Source organism: Ascaphus truei, chromosome 5 (genome assembly GCF_040206685.1).
Source record: "Ascaphus truei isolate aAscTru1 chromosome 5, aAscTru1.hap1, whole genome shotgun sequence".
Lineage (NCBI taxonomy): Eukaryota > Metazoa > Chordata > Amphibia > Anura > Ascaphidae > Ascaphus > Ascaphus truei.
Window position 1 is genome coordinate 25,513,822 of NC_134487.1, and position 25,225 is coordinate 25,539,046.

Below are 25,225 nucleotides of genomic sequence, written 5' to 3' on the forward strand. Positions count from 1 at the left end.
TCATCAATGTGGCAATTGAAGTTCCCAAGGAGAAGAACAGGGGAGTCTGAGGAGAGAAAGAAAGAGAGACAGGATTCAAAGTGAGAGAGAAAGGCAGAAGGGGGATGAGTAGAGGTAGGTGGGCGATAGATGACCGCCACGTGGACAGGGAGAGGAGAGAAGATCTGGACTGTGTGAACCTCAAAGAAGGGAAAAGCAAGAGATGGAGGAATAGGAAGAGTTCGGTAACGGCAGAGAGAGGAGAGCAGGAGCCCCACGCCTCCACCCCTGCCATGAGGGCGCGGAGTGTGGGAGAAGGAAAGGCCACCGTAGGAGAGGGCAGCTTCCAGAGCAGAGTCCGACTGAGTGAGCCAGGTCTCAGTTATAGCAAAGAGAAGCAGTGAGTGAGAGAGAAAGAAGTCAAGACACTTTCCAGGAATGTGAATGGGACATAGCCCGTTTTCTGGCACAGCACCACTTAACAAACATCCACTATTTTATTTGGTATCTTGAAAGCTCATGTAATCATCATCAATGGACATGACTAATATAACAATGTACCACAGCACACAGGCTATACGCATAAAAAGTCTTTTCACTATAGAATTAGCCTCCAAGAAGCATGCTTTATTAGGTGAGATGAATAACATAAACAGTGTTTTAGGGTTCAAACTGACCCTTATGTCTGGCAAAACATTACACCAACTATTCTTGGTATACTAAGGGGAATGTTATTATTGTGTAATAGAATTGAGTTATTAGTGTTAGGTCAGGACCAGTATAGCTACATAGATTTAACACCACATAGGGGAAAAGCAGAATTTGGAACATTTTACAGAATTTTTCAGTCATATTGTATTGTCAACTTCCAGCACAACTTCCTAACATTCTAGGGGAAAGACCTCCAGCTCAATGAAGAACAAAGCAAAGAGTTTTAAAAATATATAATAATTACGCAGAAATTACAGTATATGAACCAATGGGAGGCAGACTAACGTGAAGTTTTAGAGGAAGGAGACTTGGAATTAAATCTTTGAGTCAGCTGCTAAGAGTTCAATTTGTACTACATTAAAGGAGAACGCATATAAATTTATGATGAGGTGGTATCTCACCCCGGTTAAGATTTCCAAATGTATCCCTGGATATTCTCCAATGTGTCCAAAAAACTGCGGAAAACAGGCAGATTTGTTGCATATGCTGTGGTCTTGTCCTCAAGTTGCATCCCTCTGGAGGGAAATTAAGAATTGGCTACAGAGGTTATTGGGCCTCGATATACCTATGGATGCTTGGTTATTCCTTCTAAATAGATCAGTGCAAGGTTTACCCAGATCCGAATGTAAACTGGTTGCCCTTTTGCAACTGCAACGAGGTGTGAGATTGCAGCACTATGGAAACAAAAAGATATCCCACAGATTTCCAAAATTCGTAATAGAAATTGGTTTGTTTGTCAAATGGAGAACTTGACAAGCCTGGTCAATGATACCGGTTCTAAATTTCAGAAAGTTTGGCAACCATGGATAGCTAGTTACAAGTATTGTAACAGATCCATGATAATGGAGGGATCATTTTGAGCGATAGCCTTAAAAGAGATTCCTACATTTAAAGTCCAGTTGGAAACCACACTTTTTTTCCACTCTGTGTTCCAGTTCTCTTCTGTGATGTTCTTCCAGTCTCCAATGCTCCCCGTACATCCCAGAAAACCTAACACCTATTGTATTTGACTTAATAGCTACTTTGGGTGACCTCTGGGGTTACTCACCTACTCTTGCATTCTCCGATCTACAGTATGAATTAGCTGCCGTTAATCTGCCTGCCACAAAGTAATCTCTAACACTTTTATAGATGAGCGTATTGGTCTTTTGCTTTATTGTGGCTCAGGCCACTCCCTGCTGACTCACTCGTATTCATTGTAATAGGGTAGGGAACAGAAGGAAGAGGCCCCCGCATCAGCTTATGTGTATAACAATTATTCATAGAATTAATGGTGCAAATGGGGATAAGGTTTGTAGGCAAAAAAGGAAAGTAAAGGAGCCCCAATGAATGCACTCGTACCAATGTATTTGATAAGTGATTGGAAATATTAAAAACCTTTTAATTGTCAATAATTTAAAAATGAGTTACTCTATATAAGGGACCTGTAACTCAGTCCATGACCAGCCGTTCAAACCTCATGCTTTTGAGAACACAACGTTAGTGGTTTATTGATCAAATAAATTGACCACAGCCACCTGTCTTATCAGAATTCCTGTGTAAAAGATTTCTTACAGAGTATTTTAGCAGCAGGTAAATATCTGCTAAGAGCAACCACAATGTCTGATTAGGAGTTGAATAAACACTACTGCTAATAATGAATTAATAAGAGGCTATAACTGGATACGATCTTTGAATTGTGCCTCGAGGATCAATATACACAATTAGTGTGTTCCTCTTACAGCAGACATTCAAGGTTTTATGCGGCACTTTGAGTATATTTTATACCGCTTATGTGAAAAGTGTATGCTAGCCACTAAGTGTGAGTGGCTATGTTAATCACTCAGAGTGAGCGCACGCTAACTCGTAGTAACAATTTGTAATTGGTACTGTAATATGTTCGTCTAACACCTCTCCGGGTATATAACACTTGCAGTGCATTGTTTGTATGTCCTATATACGCTCCAGTAATAGCTCACCTAGAAGATAGTGAATCAGTGCATGGAGATATTGTTTTTCCTTCTAAACCTTATCTCCATGTTTTAGATAACAGGAGAGTATTGAAACAGGCTTTTTCAATACTCTATGAGCAATATAGGCTCATCTACATCTGTAAGAAGTCTTTTACACAGGAATTCTGATAAGGCAGGTGGTCAAAAGCAGGAGGTTTGAAGGACTGGTCATGGACTGAGTTACCAGGTCCCTTATATAACTAATTTTTAAATGATTGACTATTAAAAGGTTTTTAATATTTCCAATCACATTGGTACGAGTGCATTAATTGGGGATCCTTTCCTTTCCTTTTCTGTTTTCACTCGTATTTATGTTAGGTGTGAGGCTCCTACTAGTGGGAAAACCCAATAGATTTAGCCTCAAGGGAGAACATGCAAGCAGTGTCAGAGTTCAGCCCAAACCCAAATATGAACTGCAATCCAGTAGTATAACCACATTTCTATGCCGTAGCATGACCATAGATGCCTGGGTTGCACCACTCACCAGACATATCACACAGCAAATATGCAAAAATGATACCACAACTGTACAGAAATGCACACTTCCCTGTGCCACCCCTGCCACGGTTGGCGAGGCACTCTATTAATAATTTAGGATAACCCCATGCCTGCTGCCTGGGCTAGACCTGTCACTGCGCCTGGCAATGTCCACAACCTCTTCACCTAGCAACTCTAACTGTGGTGACAAATATAACCTCCCTAACCAGACAGGTCACACCCAGATAACATTTTTTTCTAGAAATCTAATCATGTAACCCTTGAATTATATAGAATTCTTATCTCTCTCACATACGCTATAGCCCGAGGGCTAAATTTAGTGTATGATGATACTTTGCCTGATTGTCTTGGACAGGGGTGCGAAAACTGGGTGGGTGGGGGGAGGGGTGCGGTGCTTACAGAGGCTCCACTCTCTTCCCAAAGGCATTTAAATGTGTGAGGTCCCTTACTTTATCTCTAGCGGCTTCGGGCGGTGCGTCGCCATGGCAACGCGGCGTCAAAAGATGCTGTGGGGTCATATGACGTTGTGACATCAGAAACGCCGGAGATAAGATGGGGGTGTGGGCGGGGAGGGGGTTGGGGTAGAGAGCCAGCAGGGGGGTGCAGTGGGAAAACTTTGCGCACCCCTGGTCTAGGACATGGGTAGCCAACTCCAGCCCTCAATGGCAACCAACCGGTCATGGTCTTCAGGATTACCCCTGCTTCAGCACTGGTTGCTCAATCGGTGGCTCAGTAAGCCTCCTCTGCTGAAGCAGGGATATCCTAAAAACCTGACCTGTTGGTAGCCCTTGCGTCCTGGACTTGGCCACTCTTGTTCTAGGACAATTTTTCAATGGAGCACTGTTCCTTTGGTGCTGTTATTAGATTAACTGCTGTATAGTTATGAAAGACGGACTGAAAGGGAGAATCAATTATTGTAATTATATATCTTGTAACGCAACATCACTCTTCCACCAGTCAGTCATCTGATCTCATGCCCTTTGCTGCTGCAAAAAACCTGCATGGTCCTGCGGCAGCTAACGGGTTAACTATTTTGTTCTGGTTTGCTCTTGAATTAAAGGCTGAGAAGCAATGATCCGACTAGTAACACCTATCAAGTTTAGGCAACAAGAGTTCCTGTTTACAAGCCTCAGCAGTCAGGCTGGGACACGACATGCAAACACGTCCATTGTAGTCACTGATCTCTGCTGCAAAAGACGTGCAATTATGCGTGAGAATCATCCGAACTCTGTTACCTATCCCATTGTACATTAGGTGCTTTCAATGCTTAATTACAATAAACACTTATGTGGACAGAGAAGGAAGTAATACTTGGGAATATAAATCATTCCAGTCAGCCCGCCACTACTAAGTGTAAATCTGAGGTTTTCTACTGCTTGGGGGCTTTTCCACTATTCTCAGCCATTGTTTCTTATTAACAGCCATTCCTGTGCATGAATATGCTGGAAGGCTTATGTAAAAACACGGTTAGAAAGGGGTTAACATGTTAAACATGCATTTGACTAAGCAGGCAATGCGGGAGACTAGCGTTTCTTATTTTTTCTTTGTACGGCGCCACCATATTCCATACCGCAGTACAATGTGGGAGGGGGGGGGGGGTTTAATAACATTGTATAACTAAAAGAGTACATGTAAATTAAGACAAGCTGAAACAATTGGAACCAGGTGTCTGCCGCAAGAAGCTTACAATCTAAACAGCCTCAGGGAATTGCTCTCCCAACTGAAGACGGGGTTCGTGAAGCAATACATTCAGGTAACGGAAACGCGGGTTTGAATACCAAGGACGTACCGAATATCCCTTTCTATTTTGTAATTCTGTGGGTTGGAGTGGCACCATTTCTAAGGCCAGATGCACAGCTCCTTTCTTAGGCCGTGATTATAGTGGCAGCGACGGCGCACGGGTGGCGCGAACAACAAACCTCTTCTCTATGAGGCCGCCCATAGAGCGCACGGCCGCGCGAGCGATGAAGTGCGACCGCGCAGCGATTCTGGAGAAGACAAACAATTTAGTCTTTGCCGCGCCTCCCCGTCACCTCAGACCTCAGTGCAGGTTTCGGGCGAGCGACGGGTGCGCGTGATGTCATGCGCTCCGGCGCGCGTGGCCACTATAATCGCGGCCGTAGCCATGTGTAAGCAGCATGTCCGTGTGCAATGTGTAGTGACGTTTCTGAATATCTGGCCCTCGCCAAACTACCTCGGGGGCTTTATATGGGGTGACACAGCTGTAATTAGGGTGACCAGACGTCCCGGTTTTTAGCCTTTTTTCCCCGGGTCCTAACTTTTCTGGCCACTGTCCCGGCTTTTATCGTCGCCGGCTGTGCATGCACGATCGGCACTAGCCAATCCGCGCATGCGCATAAGTGCCTGGCAAAACGCAGATTCTGCATTCGTGATCGTTAAATGCCAAACGCGCATGCGCTGTCGGCGCTCGCCGTTCGCATGCGCGACATTTGTCCAGGTTTTCCCCCTGGGACGGATCTGGTCGCCCTAGCTGTAACGCAAGCGATGAGCCCACACCACTGAACGGGCTTATCAAACGCATCTTGGGGGGGTAATTCTCCTGGCTGCAAAAATATATGCTGTTTTATTAAAGAAAAATCTTCTGATTGGAAACAGCCTCCCAGTGGTTTCAATGTGCTCAGATCCAGGAACACTGCACTATTTCACCTCCTACAGAACCTCACATCTAATCTCCTCTTTGTGCTCCTTCCCTCTTCCCTTCTAATTTAACCCCAAGCTTTCCACTTCTCTAAGCACATCTGATCTATCGTTTATTTCCCCTTTTTGGCCTGGCTGCCGGTCATTTGGGACCCCGCAGTCATGCCACACTTATACTAATGGCTCCAGGGTCTCCGTTACTCTAAAGTTTAAAAATAAATAAATCATAATTTGTGCTTGTTGCACTAGTACATTCTACTGCTATTCCACACCTTGAGTACACCGGCAGCGCCTTTCCAAAGGGAATCGGTGCATCATACATATGTTGACTCAGGAAAAAAAAGATTGACAGTCTATTTAACCACAAATAATGCAATTCACGTAGTCACTCGCTGTTTCACCCAGTATGAAAGAATTAAGGCGACTAGTAGAACACCTGGCGTCGCTAGATATTGAAGGCTGCTGTAACGTAACAAGAACAGGAAAGGCCATGTCCCAGATCTCAATGGGGATATTTCTAAAATGGTCTAAAATAATAGAAGTGTAATCAGTAACATGACTGTGGTTAGTGAGATAGCTGGCCTGGCAGCTGAACTGTTCTGTGGCCTTCAGCTGCCCCCAGCAGTCAGTCTCCCTTCCTTATTCCACTTGGTTATGGAGTGGGCGTCCTCGGCAATGATTTAACCCCTTTGCTGCAATAGGCGACGGGATTTATACATTTTAATGTTCAGGACCCACACGGAAAAGACACCTGTTGCGATTGAGACCAGTACAGAGTATGACTGCACATTTGTTTCTAAGGCTGTGCCTATAGGGCCGTCGATGGCGACGGCGACACGACGGGAAACATAACTTTCGCCGGGCGGCAGCATCTGGCAATTTGATTTGTTCAAGGGCCGTGACGTGACAGCCCTTGAAAAATCACATTTTGCCGGCTTCAGGTTTTCGCAACGGCGACGTCGCTCCGTTGCTTGTTGCCGTCGCATGCACTATAAGCGCATGCGGCGGCGGCAATGTATTTGTTTTCAGGCGTCGTCGCTATAAGCGCGGCATAACCCAGGGGTGAGTCAACTTCGCTTCTCAAGGGCCAACAACAGGTCAGGTTTTCAGGATATCCCAGCTTCCGCACAGGTGGCTCAATCGGTGGCTCTGTCAAAGAGAGCCACCTGTGCTGAAGCAGGGATAACCTGAAAACCTGACCTGTTGGTGGCCCTTGAGGACTGGAGTTGCGCATCCCTGTTCTAACTGATTCTCCTCCCCCGTGTCTCTATGTTTAGGGAATGTTGGAGTTGGTGGTAGGTTATGGAACTCCAGCTGGACCATACTTTGGAAATGGCAAACCTGCACTCTATATATAGTTAAATTAAGTTCGATGTCTGTTTTTATTGCACCACTTACCCTAAGATATATAATCAGCTCACTACCATTACCTCCACTGCTGGCTCTCTACACTGCTTCAAATAGCAACAGAGCAGACATTGCTGGAAGGACACACAATTTTGTAAATAAATGAGGCAGACCTAACAAGGGTTTGTTTGGTAGGGAAAGTATTGTGTAAGGAGACATTTTGGAAAACAAAACTTCTTAGGTTGAAATGCAGAGTATAATTCTGTTTTGTTTTTTTATGTGGTGAAACTTTCCCTCCAACTAACTTGGAACATCACTTACCAAAAGTACTTCAATATGCTACATGTCTATTGAAGTTGACATCATTACGTCAATAATAACAAAACATGGCTATTTAAACAGAAGAGATGCTGCAGATATTAATCTTCATATCAAGGCAGTTAGAGAACTAGATTGTTGGAGCAATTCATTTCTTTGTTCCTCTTGTCAATATCCCACGTGTGTCTGCATATAATACTCGGGCCAGCTTGCTCCCTCTATCTCCCAGACAGAAATATTTAGGATAACATTTCCCTCTTTCTAGCACTATACACGAGCAAGTACTGTATATTTATGGAGTTCCCAGAAACTGCGCAAACACAGACAGAAACCGTATTTTTCCTGGTGTCTGCAGAATATATCATGACCTTGTTACTACAGTGACTCTTACGGTTGAAGCAGATTGTAAATCAGGGGCTTTTCTGATAAATTAACACTTGGCTGTGTTTCCCCCCTAACGGCTAGATATGCTAGCTATCAAGATGATTCACACAAGAAGGAACATTACATTGCTATGTTGATGCTAAGAGTTTCATATTCCTTTCTAAAGCCCATATTCATTATACTGTGAAGCCGTCTTCCACTTATTTAGGAATATCTAAGCTCCTTTCAGTTGGATGGGGAGGGGGGGGGGGCAGGGGGGGGAGGGTAACATCTTCAGATCAAAGGGAAGTAAACTTCACAGCATAAACTATAGAAGCATCTGTGACAAACTTACCTACACATGGATTCGTAGCCCACAATCAGAGCTGCTGAAAATATATTGTATATCGGGGGGTGACTGGACTATATGTTTTCTAAGTAGTACAGAAAATATGGGAAGAAAGTGGGAGCCGGGCTAAGGCCTCGTTGGCTGTCTCGGGACTGGATCACATCTGGCTTACCCTGGAAATCCGCTTTGCTTTGTGTTGCATGCGGATGCCATTGCAGATATGTCAACTGTGACCGATTTTCTGCGAATCTCACTGTTTTGGAGTCAGTTTCAATAAGAATTAGCATACGCTGCTGCATGGTCTCCAATGGAATGTCACTGGTAAAAAATCCGGACTTCTCCATTAAAATGTTATGTTTGGTTCCAGAATGCACAAACCCCACGTGACTTTGGTTCTCGGAGGTTAGCATCTCTGCTGTTGACGTTTTGGTGGGGAAAAAAAGCAGCCATGGACAACCATTAGAAGCCAACTAATTGCTTTGGAACAGCAGAGGAGGAGAGGGGGGTCACACTAATCCCTGCAAACCTACTTCTATCCCAACGGCTTGTCGAGGAGTGTGCTCCATATTCTAGTGGCAGTAATTTATAGAAGCAACATATTATGAGAAGTCATAGAGGCCCATGTTTACTAAGCAGCACCTTGCCATAAGCAATGTTATGAGAAACAAGACACCTCACTTGGATGGGCGGTAAAGTGTCTTCTGGTGTCGAAAGGTGTCTTATGACTGTGCATTGTTTATATGGGCCAATGTCTTTACTATAGATGACATAGAACTGCCAGGGGTACTGGTAAATCCACTAGCGAAAAAGAGACCCGTGAGATTTTGGAAACCCTGTGCCTGCTACGACGTCTATGAAGAACCCTATGTGGCCTACTAGGTATCACGACCAAAGGGTATCACAAACGAGTCCACTAGCACTTCATCAATAGACGCATTTTACACAATTAATATCTATTTTCAATGATCAAATAATGTTATTCTGGGGGGAAAAGATGTGATTTCTTCATCATCTATACATGATGTTAGCAGGATCCAGTGAAAAAAAGCTTAGAGAGTCTTGTACTGCATCTCTTCTGCCATGCAGAGGTTAGAGCAGCGTTCCCCCAGACTATGGGAGAACCCCGTTATATGCGCCCCTCGGCTTCATGTTAAACTTATATACACATGTAAAAGGTGTATCTACTCCTACTCTAAAAAAACACAGAGCAAAAGAAACAAATCAACTTGTAAAGGAATCCTTTTTCGCTTTAAAAAGAAATTGGGACCCTAACATCATGAAAAAAATGGAATGTTACTCAGTTAGCTTATAGAAAAAAAAACAGTTAAACAAGGATACTCCATACCCTTCTACCATGCAAAATGACTCAATGACTCTCCTCTATGTGGTGAATAGCACAGGCTCTCATGCCTACACCTCTCTTGGAAGTCTCTGATCTGGTTTATGCTACTGGCATCAACCTGCCAGCCATGATTCCCAGTGCATTTACAGTCTGTGCCTTTGATTGGATCAGACAAGCAGCAGCTAACCCTTACACATTTTTTTATTACTGAGACTTTCAGGTTCAGTGAATATTACATTTGCTAAAGAGCTGAGCTGCAGCGTGTTCGCCCATCAGCTGGCTCTTACACCAGTCCCAGGGCTCTCGTGACCTACGTAGCTCACGCTGGAACAAACACTACGACGGCAATGCTGCAGTGCATGGTGCGCGCGTGCTAGCGCGTGCGCTACAGGGAGAGCGGCGCTTCGCAATACAAACAAGTTTGTTTTGCAAGCGCGACGCCGGGAGGAGGAGGAGAGCGCGGAAGCCAGCGCGTCCTACTGTGGAGAAAGCCTAACTGGGAATAGCACAATTACAGATATCATGGAATATACAATACCCGCTTGTTAAAAGCTCGATCTAATATACAAAAGAATGCAGCCATTATAAATGTGTAGTGGTCAAGAGTCACAAATCATTTAAAAAAAATCAAAATGGCAGCACATTGAATAGTCCCAGCAAGAATAAAATGGGGATTTCCCTGGGGGCGCGCTGAATCGGCAGTATCACACGTGATTGAATAAGCTCCCTGGGGTGCATTAAGGATGTACATAAGGTGGGCCAGGTGTTTGTTCTATGCTAGGGGCGGCCAACAACAGGCCAGATATCCCAGCTTCAGCACAGGTGGCTCAATCAGTGGCTCAGTCAAAGACTGAGCCACTGATTGAGCCACCTGTGCTGAAGCTGGGATATCCTGAAAACCTGACCTGTTGGTGGCCCTTGAGGACTGGAGTTGCCCCCCCCCCCCTTTTCTATACCATACACTTCTGTGTATCTATTTACCCACAGCATGACCCGTGTATTGTGCTAACTCATTCCAGGAAGGAGCCGTTTCACACACGTCTGTCGCAGACACTTAGCGGAACTCAACAACATAAGCAAAAAAAAAGGTTTCAGTTTTGTTCTGAATACAAACTTGTTTTGATATGAGGCGAGTGGAGCAATGAATGGCTCCAGCCCAGAGCCAACGTTTGCTGTGTCAACAGCTATTTGAGATGGCTCACATTTCTGCTTCTCTCCCAGGAGATTAGTGTGTTTAGAAAAGCCCCCAGAAAACCCTTTGCAATTGTTCCTGCGCTTGCCTGTTTGGGAGGGGAGGTGGGTGAGGGAGGAGGAACCCTTTTGGAAAGCAAACATGCTGCACTGTATACTAATACCGAGTATCTTCATGCACAGTCAGCAACTTCCATGGAAATGGCGTCTCGAAGCCACAATCCTTTCCTAAGCAGAACTAGCTTTTTGTTATGTAAAAAATAAATATATTAAGGAATTTAAGTTATTATTTTTGGTTCGGCTTCTTTAATTTATATGGCAATCCCTGTAGGCCATTTTAATCCATCGATGGGACAGTTCTTTTTTGGGATTAGTATCTCCGGCACAAAGAACTGTACATATTACTTCTATAAGTATAAGTGAGATGGTTCTGTTGGACTATATCCCACCTTTGACGGACCTCGGGACCGGCGACGGCTCCGGGTACCCCTCTGGGCTGTTCTCGGCCCACTGGTTAGTTGATATTGGGGTTATTTATGGGTTTATGCTGTCCTAGTGGTTTCCCAGCCAGGAATATGTATGTGGGATATTTGCTGCATTGGCGGTGTATTATCACGGTGAGCTACGCTGTGTAACATATGTATATTAACGGTTCCACTCCTGTACAGAGACTATAGTTGATATCATATATCACGGGAATTGTGTACAGATAACTACGTGACCAAATGGAAGCAAGCAGTGGCAAGTCTGCAAGCCATAGAGCTCGGAGACACAGCGCTATAACTAGCTCAGTATATAATACAGAGGAGAATACCTGAATATAGGGTTAATGTTGGCACTTGCGCAGTATGCCCTGGAACCACCCTGGTTGAGACTTTGCTGAGACTCTGTGGATACTCATAGTGAGTGTACAAGAGGACTTAGATACTATGGCTAATTATTGCAAGCTTCTGATTTGAGCAACATTGTGCACAAACGATGTATCTCGCATCCAGTATTGTCACTATGTGTCTGCCTATTGAGGAGAGTGTTTCTTGTTTTGAATGACCTACTCACAATGCATCTCTCTCCCTGTCAAAGTTTTGATCACTGCTTCTGTTCTGCTAGCTATGCTATGCAGCTATTGTGCAATGTTTATTGTATGAATTTGAATGCTTTCTATTTATTTAAAAAATGTTTTACCAGGAAGTAATACATTGAGAGTTATCTCTCGATTTCAAGTATGTCCTGGGCACAGAGTTATAATGACAAATACATGGTTACAAATACATAGTTACAATGAGTGAAAAGGGTTATATAGTACATTATGTACAAGACATTGCATGCACAGTTAAAGATAATATATATTATAGGCGTATGTAACAGTTACAGACCAGAAGTGAGAGAGCTTTAGTTTTGAAAGAACTGGTGGTGGCTGAAAGAGTCTCTGGTAGACTGTTCCAGTTTTGGGGTGCACGGTAAGAGGAGGAGCGGCCGGATACTTTGCTGAAACTTGGGACCATGAACAGTCTTTTGGAGTCAGATCTCAGATGATAAGTGCTGTTGGGGTATATTTGGGGAAAAGGGTCCCTAACTATGGGCTTCCCTATACAGCTGCAGGTGCCTACTGTGAGTCGGGGTCTAACTGGGGCCTGCATGGGAAAGCTGGCCTAGTCCCAGAGCTACTGGCACCTGGGACCCTACCTCCCTCTTCTGTACCCTGCTCACAACTGACCAACTGCCCTCATTGTCCTAACTGTTATCACTGTTCGACTGTTTTAAATGCAGCAGCCCTATTGGCTGCCTGACAACATGTGGTCTGAAGCCCCTCAGGCTGCTGCGACTTGTAGCTCCAAGCAGATTTATGGGTGTAATTGCCGCCGCTGGCATTATACTGCGCATGCGCCAGGTGTACAAAGATGGCCACCGCAACTCTAGATACTATCTGCGCATGCGCAAGCCTTCTCTCTACATGCGCACGCACAAACAAAATGGCGGCGCCCTCGGCAGAGCACCGGCGACCCACTCGCCAGCTCACAATCTCCCTGCAGCAACCACACAGCCATACCCCTCACGCAGCCTGGAGGTAAGAGGGGGACCTGGCTACACATATATACACATATATACACACACATACACACATATACACACATATACACACACACACAAACACACACACACACATATATATACACATATATTCCCTATTGTTGCTGTAAAGAGTAGTTTCTTGCGATCTACATATTTTATCATATCACATTTCACTGAGCTATTAATCCAACAACCAAAAGAATGTATTTCCGTTGCTCGTTAAACACACGCATTGCTTTCCTTTAAAGGCTTTTAAAGGGAAACATCAAAAACGTCTGCTTAAGGGAAACATCAATAATCACCCCCCCCCCACCCCCCCCCCCCCGGCATATGGACTGAGATAGAACAGAAACATTGAAGCCATATTCCATTCACTTGGCTGCCACGGCCTGCAGCCCATTTCAGAGCTACAGCAGCCTCTGGCAGCCAAGGGGTTACAAGTATCACTGATAATTGTTATTTTCTTCTTCTAGTAACCCTTAGTTTTACAGAACGTGCTGTCACTCTGTCAACATTTTTCTCACTGGGCAGCGTATTTAACCTTTTAACCACCACCACCACGTTTAGGGGTGCAATCAGGGTTGCTAAAAACTTCGGGTTTGACCCAGAGACCACGGGTTTCGGCCTCGTATCTCCGAGCTGGGGGTTTACCCGAAAAATCTCCAGGCGGCGGAATCAGCATCACCCTCTGCAAGTCCCCTCAACATGGCTCTGCGATGTCCAATGGAGCCACGTTGCCATGACAACGGGCGCCGCGTGACACCTCTGCACCATAAGGCGCCCCGTTGTCATGGCCACCCCCCCCTAGAAAATCCCCAGTTTGCGCACCCCTGGTCTAGATGCAAGAACTTAAAGTAGAGGCGGCCAACTCCAGTCCTCAAGGGCCACCAACAGGTCAGGTTTTATGGATACCACGGCTTCAGCGCAGGTGGCTCAATCAGTAGTTTAGTCATTGACTGAGCCACCAGTGCTGAAGCAGGGATATACTTACAACCTGACCTGTTGGTGGCCCTTGAGGACTGGAGTTGGCTACTTCCGACCTAAAGAATACGTCTGTGCTCACTCTCCCCAGTGCATGAGACCAGGTGAGAATTCTCCTACATCCATTGGTTGAAGCTCAGAACCATCAACCAATTACAGCAGCTGAGAACTGATAACATAAGACAACAATTATATCTGATAAACATTTTTTTGCATAGTGAGTTTATTACCATTGCTATTGTATGTGTGTGTGGTACCGTATATGTACTTAAGTACATACAAATTAGTGTCAGACAGAAGTTATATTTTAAAATATACCTATAGACGGTTTGCCAAACAAAATATACGACTTGTGGATCATTTGCATGTCCCACAGAAGGTTTGAAATGTATTAGGTCCAAACAAGAATATCTGTGCTATAAATTGTTGTATATTAACAGGTCGTTTTGTGAACAGCACAAAATAAATTAGCAGTAAATTTGGTTCAAAAGGATGTACTGTATGTCCATTGAGTTCAACCTTTGTTAAATTCTAATTGGGTGATACTAATACTATCTTTTTAGCTGTATTGATCCACAGAAAGACAAACAAACAAAAAAGTAAAAAAATGTGCCTGTCATGTTTCATAATAATAATAATAATAATAATAATAATAATAATAATAATAATAATAAATCATTTTCCTGGGTTAAGCTTCAGCCTACGTTTGAACGTATTTGCAAATCCCTGCACAGCTTTCCTTTCTAAAATAATGTATAACCTTTGCTTAAAGGTATCTGCTGCAGGAGTGACCAATGCCAGCCCCCAAGGGCCACCAACAGCTCATGTTTTAAGGCTATCCCTGCTTCAGCACAGGTGGCTCAATCAGTGGCTCAGTCAGAAGGACAGACTCACACAAGCTTTCTAGATCTTCTCAAATATTAGTCTTTCAGTAATTTAGGATATGTTCACGGGTGACAATCGTAGGTAAATCCAGCGATCTGCTCTTCTCACCATACAAAAGGAAATGTCCCTTATCTTGTTGCAAAGTCCCTTTTGCTGCTGTTTATATCTCATCCTTTTTATATTCTGTAGCTGAACTCTGGAAATATCATTTGCTAACAATTTGCCACCAAAGAAGCTTAAAATGGCCGCTGTCTCTCACACGCATTAAGACAACAGCTGATGCCAGTGAAATAATGCACATTAGAAAACGAACACGGGAAATGCAGAAATTGATCAGCACAACATGAATGATCAGGTTATGTTATTGATAACTTAATTTTAGTGGGGTTTTTTTTGGGGGGGGGAGGGATAATTGATTTAGCTCAGAACAACAGTATGACAAATAGCATTAAACGTGTACTAATGCATGCGGGGCTAGTTAGGTCAGGGGCAGATGGTTACCCCTTTAGTACCTGGTTGCCGTTTTGGGACATGGAGCTTAGCGCCACGCACAGGGGGAAAAAGCACCGGGACAATGGCCCCAGGCCTGGCAGGCAGAGGGTCCAACGCCTCCACCTCACTGCTGGGTGTACAGGGCCTACCTCCTTACCCCCTGCTCAACAACCAGTCAGCACACATACCTTCATCACACCCCTCCCCCCGCGCAGAACAAACACCCGGGGTCAAACGCAGAGCGGTAGATTGTGGCCGGACGTAACTGGAACTGAATTGCAGGACTAGCAGGCTGCAGAGAGCAGATCCGGGTCGCGCGGCTCTGGTGGCAGGAAGGTCAGTGTTTCTTGAAGGTTGCCAGGTGTCCAGTATGGAACTGGACTGTCCTGTATTTGGACTATGTCCAGTAAAAAATGAGAGGGAATACTGGACATGTATGTGTCCAGCATTACCTCTCTCGACATGTATGTGGTGTATTACCGCTCTGGACATAGTGACCTGACCGGCTTGGGGGGGCCGCGGGATTTCCCCGAGCGGGGCTAGAGCAGGGCTGTTGCTAGAAGGCTGGACAGCTTCCTCCATCCTGATTGGCTGCTGCTGGGTAATGCAGCCAAACAGAAGGAGGTGTCAGGAGCCTGAGGGTGTGGTCAAGGAGAGGAGGAAACAGCATGGAGGTGAGGTGTGTGTGTGACTAGAGCGCGTCACACCTTTCACCATTGTGTCCACTATTTTTGGAGAAGCCACCTGGCAACCCTAGTTCATCCACGTATGGAGTTAACAGGAGAAATGGCACCACAAAGATGCAACGAACAGGACTTAAACTCTTTGGGGGTCCGGCAGTTTATGGCCGCACTGGCAGAGAAGCACTTAAACTTAAAATTCTTAGCAGATTCCCAAGGACTTCCATTTTTCTGGGTCCATGAAAATGATTATTTGATATAAATATGCTCTGAAACAGGACACTGCTCGAGGGTTTCGCAACGAAATATGATATGTGACTGAAAAAAAAAAGGAAGAAAAGCCAATCCCTAAAGAAAAAAAAAAAGGCTTTACTTTGGATAAAGTAAATGGGAGATCATGGATAAATGTACACAAATCACTACCAGCTGGTTATTCCTTAAACAAGGGCTGGCCAACTCCAGTCTGCAAGGGCCACCAACAGGCCAGTATATCCATGCTTCAGCACAGGCGGCTCAATCAGACTGAGCATATGATTGAGCCACATATGCTGAAGCAGGGATTTCCCTAAAACCTGACCTGTTGGTGGCCCTTGAGGACTGGAGAAGGCCACCCCTGCCTTAAACCCACATGCCAAACATGAACAAAAAAAAACATTTCTGGGATACTAGTGACAGTGACAATCCTCATTACTGTAAAACAGTATGTTTCTTGAAATATGCTGCTTTTAAAAACAGACGTGATTAGGTATTGTAGGGAAAAACTTCTAATGATAATTATATATTATTATGTACAATTGGAAAAAGTCTGTTGCAGTATTAATCCTGGTGCCACATGCAACGATGTCAGCATGGCGCAAAGCATCTTGGGTAGGCACACTGAGGTCTGAGAGGCTTACGAGTATTAGCAAGATGATCTTGCTTGTGTGTATAATAGGTGGGTAGAGGAATGGGTGGCTGATTGCATGCAAGAAAATGAACATAATGGCAATGTTACATATCATTTATGTTTGTTTATTATGCTGCGGGGCTAATGTAAATTAACAGTACAGAATAGCCACCTACCACAAATTAACAATAGACATGTGTCTGTCTCTAAATTATATATACTATATACGAACCAACTAGCATTTTTAATTCCTTGTTTCAGACCATGAGATGTATTTTAAAGTGATAGAAAGCGGGCTCTCTTTCTTTCCCGGGGTACATGCATATTCCTGTACCTTACCCATTTCGCAGTATGAAACACTCCCAGAATTAGTTTGCGAACCAGGGGAAATTTGTTCTTTTTTTTTACCGGTGAAACATTTTGTGGCTTACTCAAGGTTAAGAAGCGATTTGCCAACCGTTAGGTCAATGAGCATTGCACTTTCACTGGTGCACACTTATGTGAAATTGCACATTGACCTAACCGTTGGCAAATTGCTTGACTAGGCCACAAGACGTTTCACCGGTAAAAAAGTAGCAAATGTAAATAGAGGACAACCGCCATGTTTAGCCCCCCCCCCCGTCTGCCGATATTCTGCTGAAAGCTGGTGAAATTGCAACATCTAAGACTAATTTAGTGACGTTATTAGCCCTTTGAAACTTAGCTAAATGTTTAGCAAAAACCCAAAATATATAAGTTAAAAAAAATCTAAATGTGGCAACTGCATTTTTGCTAGTTTTGCACATCCCTACCCAGAATGCAATGAGATAAACAGTACCATCGCCATATTGTCAGCATGGGAAAGTTGCTACTAGGGAGGCTTAGGAAGGGCATCAGGTCATTGGAAATGTGTCCAGCTGGCAGAAAGATAAACTATAAGGAAGTCTCCCTATTAATATACTTTCTGCCATGTGTCCGGGAGATTTGAGAGGACAATAAAGGATATTGCTTCATCTTCCATTGACTAATGTTAGGTTGAGAGAACTGTTTCCAGGGAGAAAAAAGAAGGACTATTCAAACCTGATAGGTTGGTCTACGCATCCATCACTCCTTGGGTCCAAATGTTGAGTAAATGAACAAATGTAGCAACTTCAAGGTAACTTCACGTGACCCAAAACAAATGATCGAACATCTTGTTTTTGTTTTATCATTACAAATAAACTGATGCATTGGGGCATATGTATCCATACAAAAGTAGAGCAATTCTGGGGCAAAATAATTGTTACCACAGAAAATAAATCCTATTTGTTTCAATGGGATTTTGTTCTTTGATACATATGTGCATATTGTTTGCCCCCAGAATTGCCCCAGTTTTGCCTTTATACATATGCCCAATGTCTTTTTCAATCAATACATTATGTATGCATTAAAAAATTGAAAAAAAATGGAGCATACCAATTTTTTCTTATTTTTACCACTTCTAAAATATCTGAAATATTCATATTAACACTCCGAAATTGTTTACACCTCTTGGCCAAAAACAATCATATTTAAATATTGCCTTGGATGCATCCCTACTCCCTCCCACTTCCAGCATAGTGAACTGCAGAGAAAGCTAGTAAGTAAAGCTTTCTCTTCCCCTACCACAGTGGCGATCTCCAGAGAGAATATATAAACATACTTTCAATTTCAAGGTGGGAACTGTGGCCGCTCAGGGCAGTGAAAAGAGACTCTGCCATGTGACCATGTAGCCATCTTAAAACAAGCCACCAATTATCTATAAAACAAGGGATGGTGTACAGTAGATAATCGGAGTTTGGCGCCTTACCTTGAAAAATCTCCTTTCGCCTCCTGAAACAGAAGAAACAAATTTAAATCAGCACATTCCACACGTCAATGTCTCACAGCCATCAGAACACTTCTCCAGTGTATTACCTCTTTAACTTAATACAGAATATGGTCCCTATTAGCTAAACAGCTAATCCAAAGGACACCTGCCGGCACCTTAAGACACCTTCTGTCCCATTCTCTTGAATGGCCATAAAATGTCTTATGGCAAAGCACCTCTTAGTAGATCTGCTCCTCTGTCTCGTTTACAAATGACAATGCTAAGAATGAATGGGGCGTTTTATCCTCTTCTCTGATAGTGAGGCTTGCAACAATTCAAGTGCAAATAGATTGAAATAATCCATGGTTGAAACAACTTTTTGTTGTTGATGTTTCATTGTAACAAGTCTTTACACACTACCTAGAGCAGGAGTAGCCAACTCCAGTGCTGAAAAGCTACCACCCAGTCAGGTTTTCAGGATATCCCTGCTTCAGCACAGGTGAAGAGACTAGTTCCTTTCTTTTTATACTGTAGGAAGGTAGATGCAGTATTTGCTTGTATGTCTCTGGGAGCTTAAAAAGCAACTCCATTCTTTAAAGGAAGTAGGCGTTGTCTGCTCTGTGGTTTCTAAAGGAAGCTAAATATTTGAAAGAGAAATGTGATTTTACTTCCTTATCTTGAAAACTTGTTTCCACCCCAAAGGACGGTACCTTTGAATTCGTTAGTCTTATCCTCGTTAAGAGGTTAAACTTTGCAAACACAAGTGTATTTTTTGGGGATCACAAGGTTGATTCTGAGGAACAGAACTTGAAGATGTGGGTTTCTTACTATGATTTCCTACAGAAGATAATTCCTGTTTTTTCACCAGGAGCATTTTTCTATATAACAAACATCCCTGCCAAGCTCGCAGGCTTTGGATACCGATCCCAGACTGTGCCCGTCAACCCCGAATTCCTGCTTCTTTCTGCGCTGAAGCCTCACTGATTCTCAAATAGTAACATCCAAATGAGCACGTTGTAGTCTCTAATGATACTAAATAACTCTGCAAATTGTTAGTCAATCCTTCTCAGAGAAAATAGGGGGAACGCGTTTTCATTTTATAATAGCTTCATGTTTGACTCTTTATATAAAGGGGCATTAAACCCTTAATATGTGCCATATAAAGGGGCATTAACAGTGGCATAACTACCGCCTAGGATGCCCGGGCACGTCCCTCCCTCCCAACTTGTAAGCAGCAATGAACCAGTGGTGGATGTACAATTTTGGTGCCCATGGCCACGTACCATTTTGCTGTCCGAGTGGCCGTCTCCTTCTGCGGCGTTGTGGCATCAAACGACACCGAAACGTTGTCATGGCAATCTGTCGCTACAGATGGAGGAGGGCGACGTGAAGGAGAAGGTAAGCCTTTACAGAGGCACCCTGGTCCCCCCCGGCAATCAGTGCGGGAGAGAGCGGGGCCTCTGTATATGGGAAAAAACAGAAATGCTGCCAGCCTAGGCCCGGGCCTATCGGGCCTAATGGGACAGAATCTGCTACTGGTCGAGGTGGCATCCAACGCGACCTGGAAATGGTTCAAACGATGCAGTTCGGGGGAGTAACGGAGACAGAGCTGGCGCGCTCTCTCTTACCAGCCGACTGGTTTCCGACAGACGTGTAAGCGAGAGCGCGCCAGCCCTGTCTCCTTTACTCCCTCGAACTGCATCTGGGTTCGTTTGAACCATTTCCGGGTTCCCTGCGGTCACGTGGGGTGGCGCTCTGCCGCTGCTTACGAGTCGGGATGGAGGGTCCACTTAATGTTGTGCCCGGGGGCCCCTTACGGTGTAGTTACGCCGCTGGACAATGAACCTTTAATGCAACTGCACATCTTAGTCAACTTCTTTTTATTAAGAGAACAACTTCGGATTATTAGAATATTATACGTTATATATTTTCATGACCTGAAGAGACCTCCGAAGAAGTCTTGGAAGCCGATTCACCAGACAACGCTGTGCGACTTATATCTTGCTCAATTAAAAGGTATCCCGGCCTAAGAAGTATCTGACTTTTTCGAGGACCAATATGGCTATTAACTCCTTTAAATGAGGGGAACCTCGACAATAAACGAAAACCCACCGCATCTATGTAATGCCCTAGAATACTCCCCATTATAACCCCCCACCCCTCTCCACCCAAATAGAGTAAATAATAAAACCCCATATATAGACAGGATTGTATATTATGTCTTGAGCACCAAATTGTTTAGGAACACGTCCTGCCAAGTGACCTCTCAGACATCAGCAACGTTCCCACCCCGGCACCCAGACAGCCGCTGCATTTTTATGGACAATACGTTAGTCAGCGGTTCCAAAAGAGGCCCCAGTCGACCAATTGCAGAGCGAAGCAGTTAGGCCTAGCTTTTCTTTCCCAAGGTTTGCAGCGGGGATCACCACCTCTGAGCGGCCTCCAGATTAATGGTGCAGAAAATGCACGCATATCTGAAGCCCATTCAGTCCCAGTTTCTCTTCCCATTAGTTAGTTGCTACACACAGACGAAACGGTTGCTAGGCTCTTCTGGCCTTGACCTGTTGTTCTATTCTCACTTAATTACTTTTACACTCTCTCTCTTCCTTTGTTTCCCTTATTGTACAATCCCGTTTAGCAACACTTGCTGGGGACGCGATACCGTGACACACTAGACCATTGGTGGCCAATGCCATTCCTCAAGGCTGAGCCACTGATTGAGCCACCTGTGCTGAAGCAGGGATATCTTTAAAACCTGACCTGTTGGTGGTCCTAGAGGATTGGTGTTGGCCTCCCCTGCCCTACACAGTGGAAGGTTTTTTTTTTACCAACCACAACTTTATTGCTTCAATAATTCAAGATATGTAACCGTGTTTTTTTTTTTTAATTGAAGGCCCAAAAGCCTAACTTAAACAGAGCAACCGCAGCCACTGCATATACAACGCGCAAATGTTTGCGTTAACTTTTTTGCTGCTAGGTGGGTCAGCGATACTTTGTTTCGCAAGGCGTAGCAGGCTCTGTTAGCAGCCAAAGGGTTAAAGGCCTTTAAAGATGAGCAAATAAATGCAGCAGTTTGCGCTGAATTATACAGTAGTACGTTAGAATATGCGCAGCCACCTATATATTTATTGGTCCCTGAAAATAGTACTGTACTTCTTGACAGCAGAACAGGAGGGAAGGACTTTTCAATGAAATATGTGTTTAAAAAAAAAAATGTCAGTTATGATGATTTCTTACATTTGGGTCTGTGACGACTATAGATACCGTCTGTAACTTTGTAAACCTAACTACAATTTTCTTAAAGGTTTAACATCCCAAATGATGTCTAAAAGACTTAGGGGCAGATCCACAAATGAATTATAACGCATATGCACTGAAGTAAATAACGTAACGTTAACCCAGTGATACTGCTCAAATAACGCAACGTTAACCCAGTGATACTGCTTAAATAACGTAACGTTAACCCAGTGATACTGCTTAAATAACGTAACGTTACCCCAGTGATACTGCTTAAATAACGTAACGTTAACCCAGTGATACTGCTTAAATAACGTAACGTTAACCCAGTGATACTGCTTAAATAACGTAACGTTAACCCAGTGATACTGCTTAAATAACGCAACGTTAACCCAGTGATACTGCTTAACTAACGCAACGTTAACCCAGTGATACTGCTTAAATAACGTGACGTTAACCCAGTGATACTGCTTAAATAACGCAACGTTAACCCAGTGATACTGCTTAAATAACGTAACGTTAACCCAGTGATGCTGCTTAAATAACGTAACGTTAACCCAGTGATACTGCTTAAATAACGTAACGTTAACCCAGTGATACTGCTTAAATAACGTGACGTTAACCCAGTGATACTGCTTAAATAACGTAACGTTAACCCAGTGATACTGCTTAAATAACGTAACGTTAACCCAGTGATACTGCTTAAATAACGTGACGTTAACCCAGTGATACTGCTTAAATAACGCGACGTTAACCAAGTGATACTGCTTAAATAACGTAACGTTAACCCAGTGATACTGCTTAAATAACGTAACGTTAACCCAGTGATACTGCTTAAATAACGCAACGTTAACCCAGTGATACTGCTTAAATAACGTAACGTTAACCCAGTGATACTGCTTAAATAACGCAACGTTAACCCAGTGATACTGCTTAAATAACGTAACGTTAACCCAGTGATACTGCTTAAATAACGTGACGTTAACCCAGTGATACTGCTTAAATAACGTAACGTTAACCCAGTGATACTGCTTAAATAACGTGACGTTAACCCAGTGATGCTGCTTAAATAACGTGACGTTAACCCAGTGATGCTGCTTAAATAACGTAACGTTAACCCAGTGATACTGCTTAAATAACGTGACGTTAACCCAGTGATACTGCTTAAATAACGCAACGTTAACCCAGTGATACTGCTTAAATAACGTAACGTTAACCCAGTGATACTGCTTAAATAACGTGACGTTAACCCAGTGATACTGCTTAAATAACGCAACGTTAACCCAGTGATACTGCTTAAATAACGTAACGGTAACCCAGTGATGCTGCTTAAATAACGTGACGTTAACCCAGTGATGCTGCTTAAATAACGTAACGTTAACCCAGTGATACTGCTTAAATAACGTGACGTTAACCCAGTGATACTGCTTAAATAACGCAACGTTAACCCAGTGATACTGCTTAAATAACGTGACGTTAACCCAGTGATACTGCTTAAATAACGCAACGTTAACCCAGTGATACTGCTTAAATAACGTAACGGTAACCCAGTGATGCTGCTTAAATAACGTAACGTTAACCCAGTGATACTGCTTAAATAACGTAACGTTAACCCAGTGATACTGCTTAAATAACGTAACGTTAACCCAGTGATACTGCTTAAATAACGTAACGTTAACCCTGTGATACTGCTTAAATAACGTTAACCCAGTGATACTGCTTAAATAACGTAACGTTAACCCAGTGATACTGCTTAAATAACGTAACGTTAACCCAGTGATACTGCTTAAATAACGTAACGTTAACCCAGTGATACTGCTTAAATAACGTAACGTTAACCCTGTGATACTGCTTAAATAACGTTAACCCAGTGATACTGCTTAAATAACGCAACGTTAACCCAGTGATACTGCTTAAATAACGTGACGTTAACCCAGTGATACTGCTTAAATATCGTAACGTTAACCCAGTGATACTGCTTAAATAACGTAACGTTAACCCAGTGATACTGCTTAAATAACGTAACGTTAACCCAGTGATACTGCTTAAATAACGTAACGTTAACCCAGTGATACTGCTTAAATAACGTAACGTTAACCCAGTGATACTGCTTAAATAACGTAACGTTAACCCAGTGATACTGCTTAAATAACGTGACGTTAACCCAGTGATGCTGCTTAAATAACGTAACGTTAACCCTGTGATACTGCTTAAATAACGTAACGTTAACCCAGTGATGCTGCTTAAATAACGTTAACCCAGTGATACTGCTTAAATAACGTAACGTTAACCCAGTGATACTGCTTAAATAACGTAACGTTAACCCAGTGATACTGCTTAAATAACGTAACGTTAACCCAGTGATGCTGCTTAAATAACGTAACGTTAACCCAGTGATGCTGCTTAAATAACGTAACGTTAACCCAGTGATACTGCTTAAATAACGTAACGTTAACCCAGTGATGCTGCTTAAATAACGTAACGTTAACCCAGTGATGCTGCTTAAATAACGTTAACCCAGTGATACTGCTTAAATAACGTAACGTTAACCCAGTGATACTGCTTAAATAACGCAACGTTAACCCAGTGATACTGCTTAACTAACGCAACGTTAACCCAGTGATAGTGCTTAAATAACGCGACGTTAACCCAGTGATACTGCTTAAATAACGCGACGTTAACCCAGTGATACTGCTTAAATAACGCAACGTTAACCCAGTGATACTGCTTAACTAACGCAACGTTAACCCAGTGATACTGCTTAAATAACGCGACGTTAACCCAGTGATGCTGCTTAAATAACGCAACGTTAACCCAGTGATACTGCTTAAATAACGCAACGTTAACCCAGTGATACTGCTTAAATAACGCGACGTTAACCCAGTGATACTGCTTAAATAACGTAACGTTAACCCAGTGATGCTGCTTAAATAACGTAACGTTAACCCAGTGATACTGCTTAAATAACGCGACGTTAACCCAGTGATACTGCTTAAATAACGTAACGTTAACCCAGTGATACTGCTTAAATAACGTAACGGTAACCCAGTGATACTGCTTAAATAACGTAACGTTAACCCAGTGATACTGCTTAAATAACGTAACATTAACCCAGTGATACTGCTTAAATAACGTAACATTAACCCAGTGATACTGCTTAAATAACGCAACGTTAACCCAGTGATACTGCTTAAATAACGTAACGTTAACCCAGTGATACTGCTTAAATAACGTAACGTTAACCCAGTGATACTGCTTAAATAACGTAACGTTAACCCAGTGATACTGCTTAAATAACGCAACGTTAACCCAGTGATACTGCTTAAATAACGTAACGTTAACCCAGTGATACTGCTTAAATAACGTAACGTTAACCCAGTGATACTGCTTAAATAACGTAACGTTAACCCAGTGATGCTGCTTAAATAACGTAACATTAA

At 43.3% G+C, this 25,225-nt stretch overlaps 1 protein-coding gene across 8 annotated transcripts in view; it reads right to left on the minus strand.

Moving 5' to 3' along the window:
- FRMD4A (FERM domain containing 4A) overlaps window positions 1-25,225 on the minus strand; it is a 523,694-nt gene that overhangs the window by 104,735 nt on the left and 393,734 nt on the right. For all 8 annotated transcript variants that reach the window (XM_075599524.1, XM_075599522.1, XM_075599523.1 and 5 more), the window contains exon 7: window positions 18,549-18,571. In XM_075599524.1, the coding sequence (XP_075455639.1) occupies window positions 18,549-18,571 (23 nt within the window). The remainder of the gene's footprint in view (window positions 1-18,548; window positions 18,572-25,225) is intronic.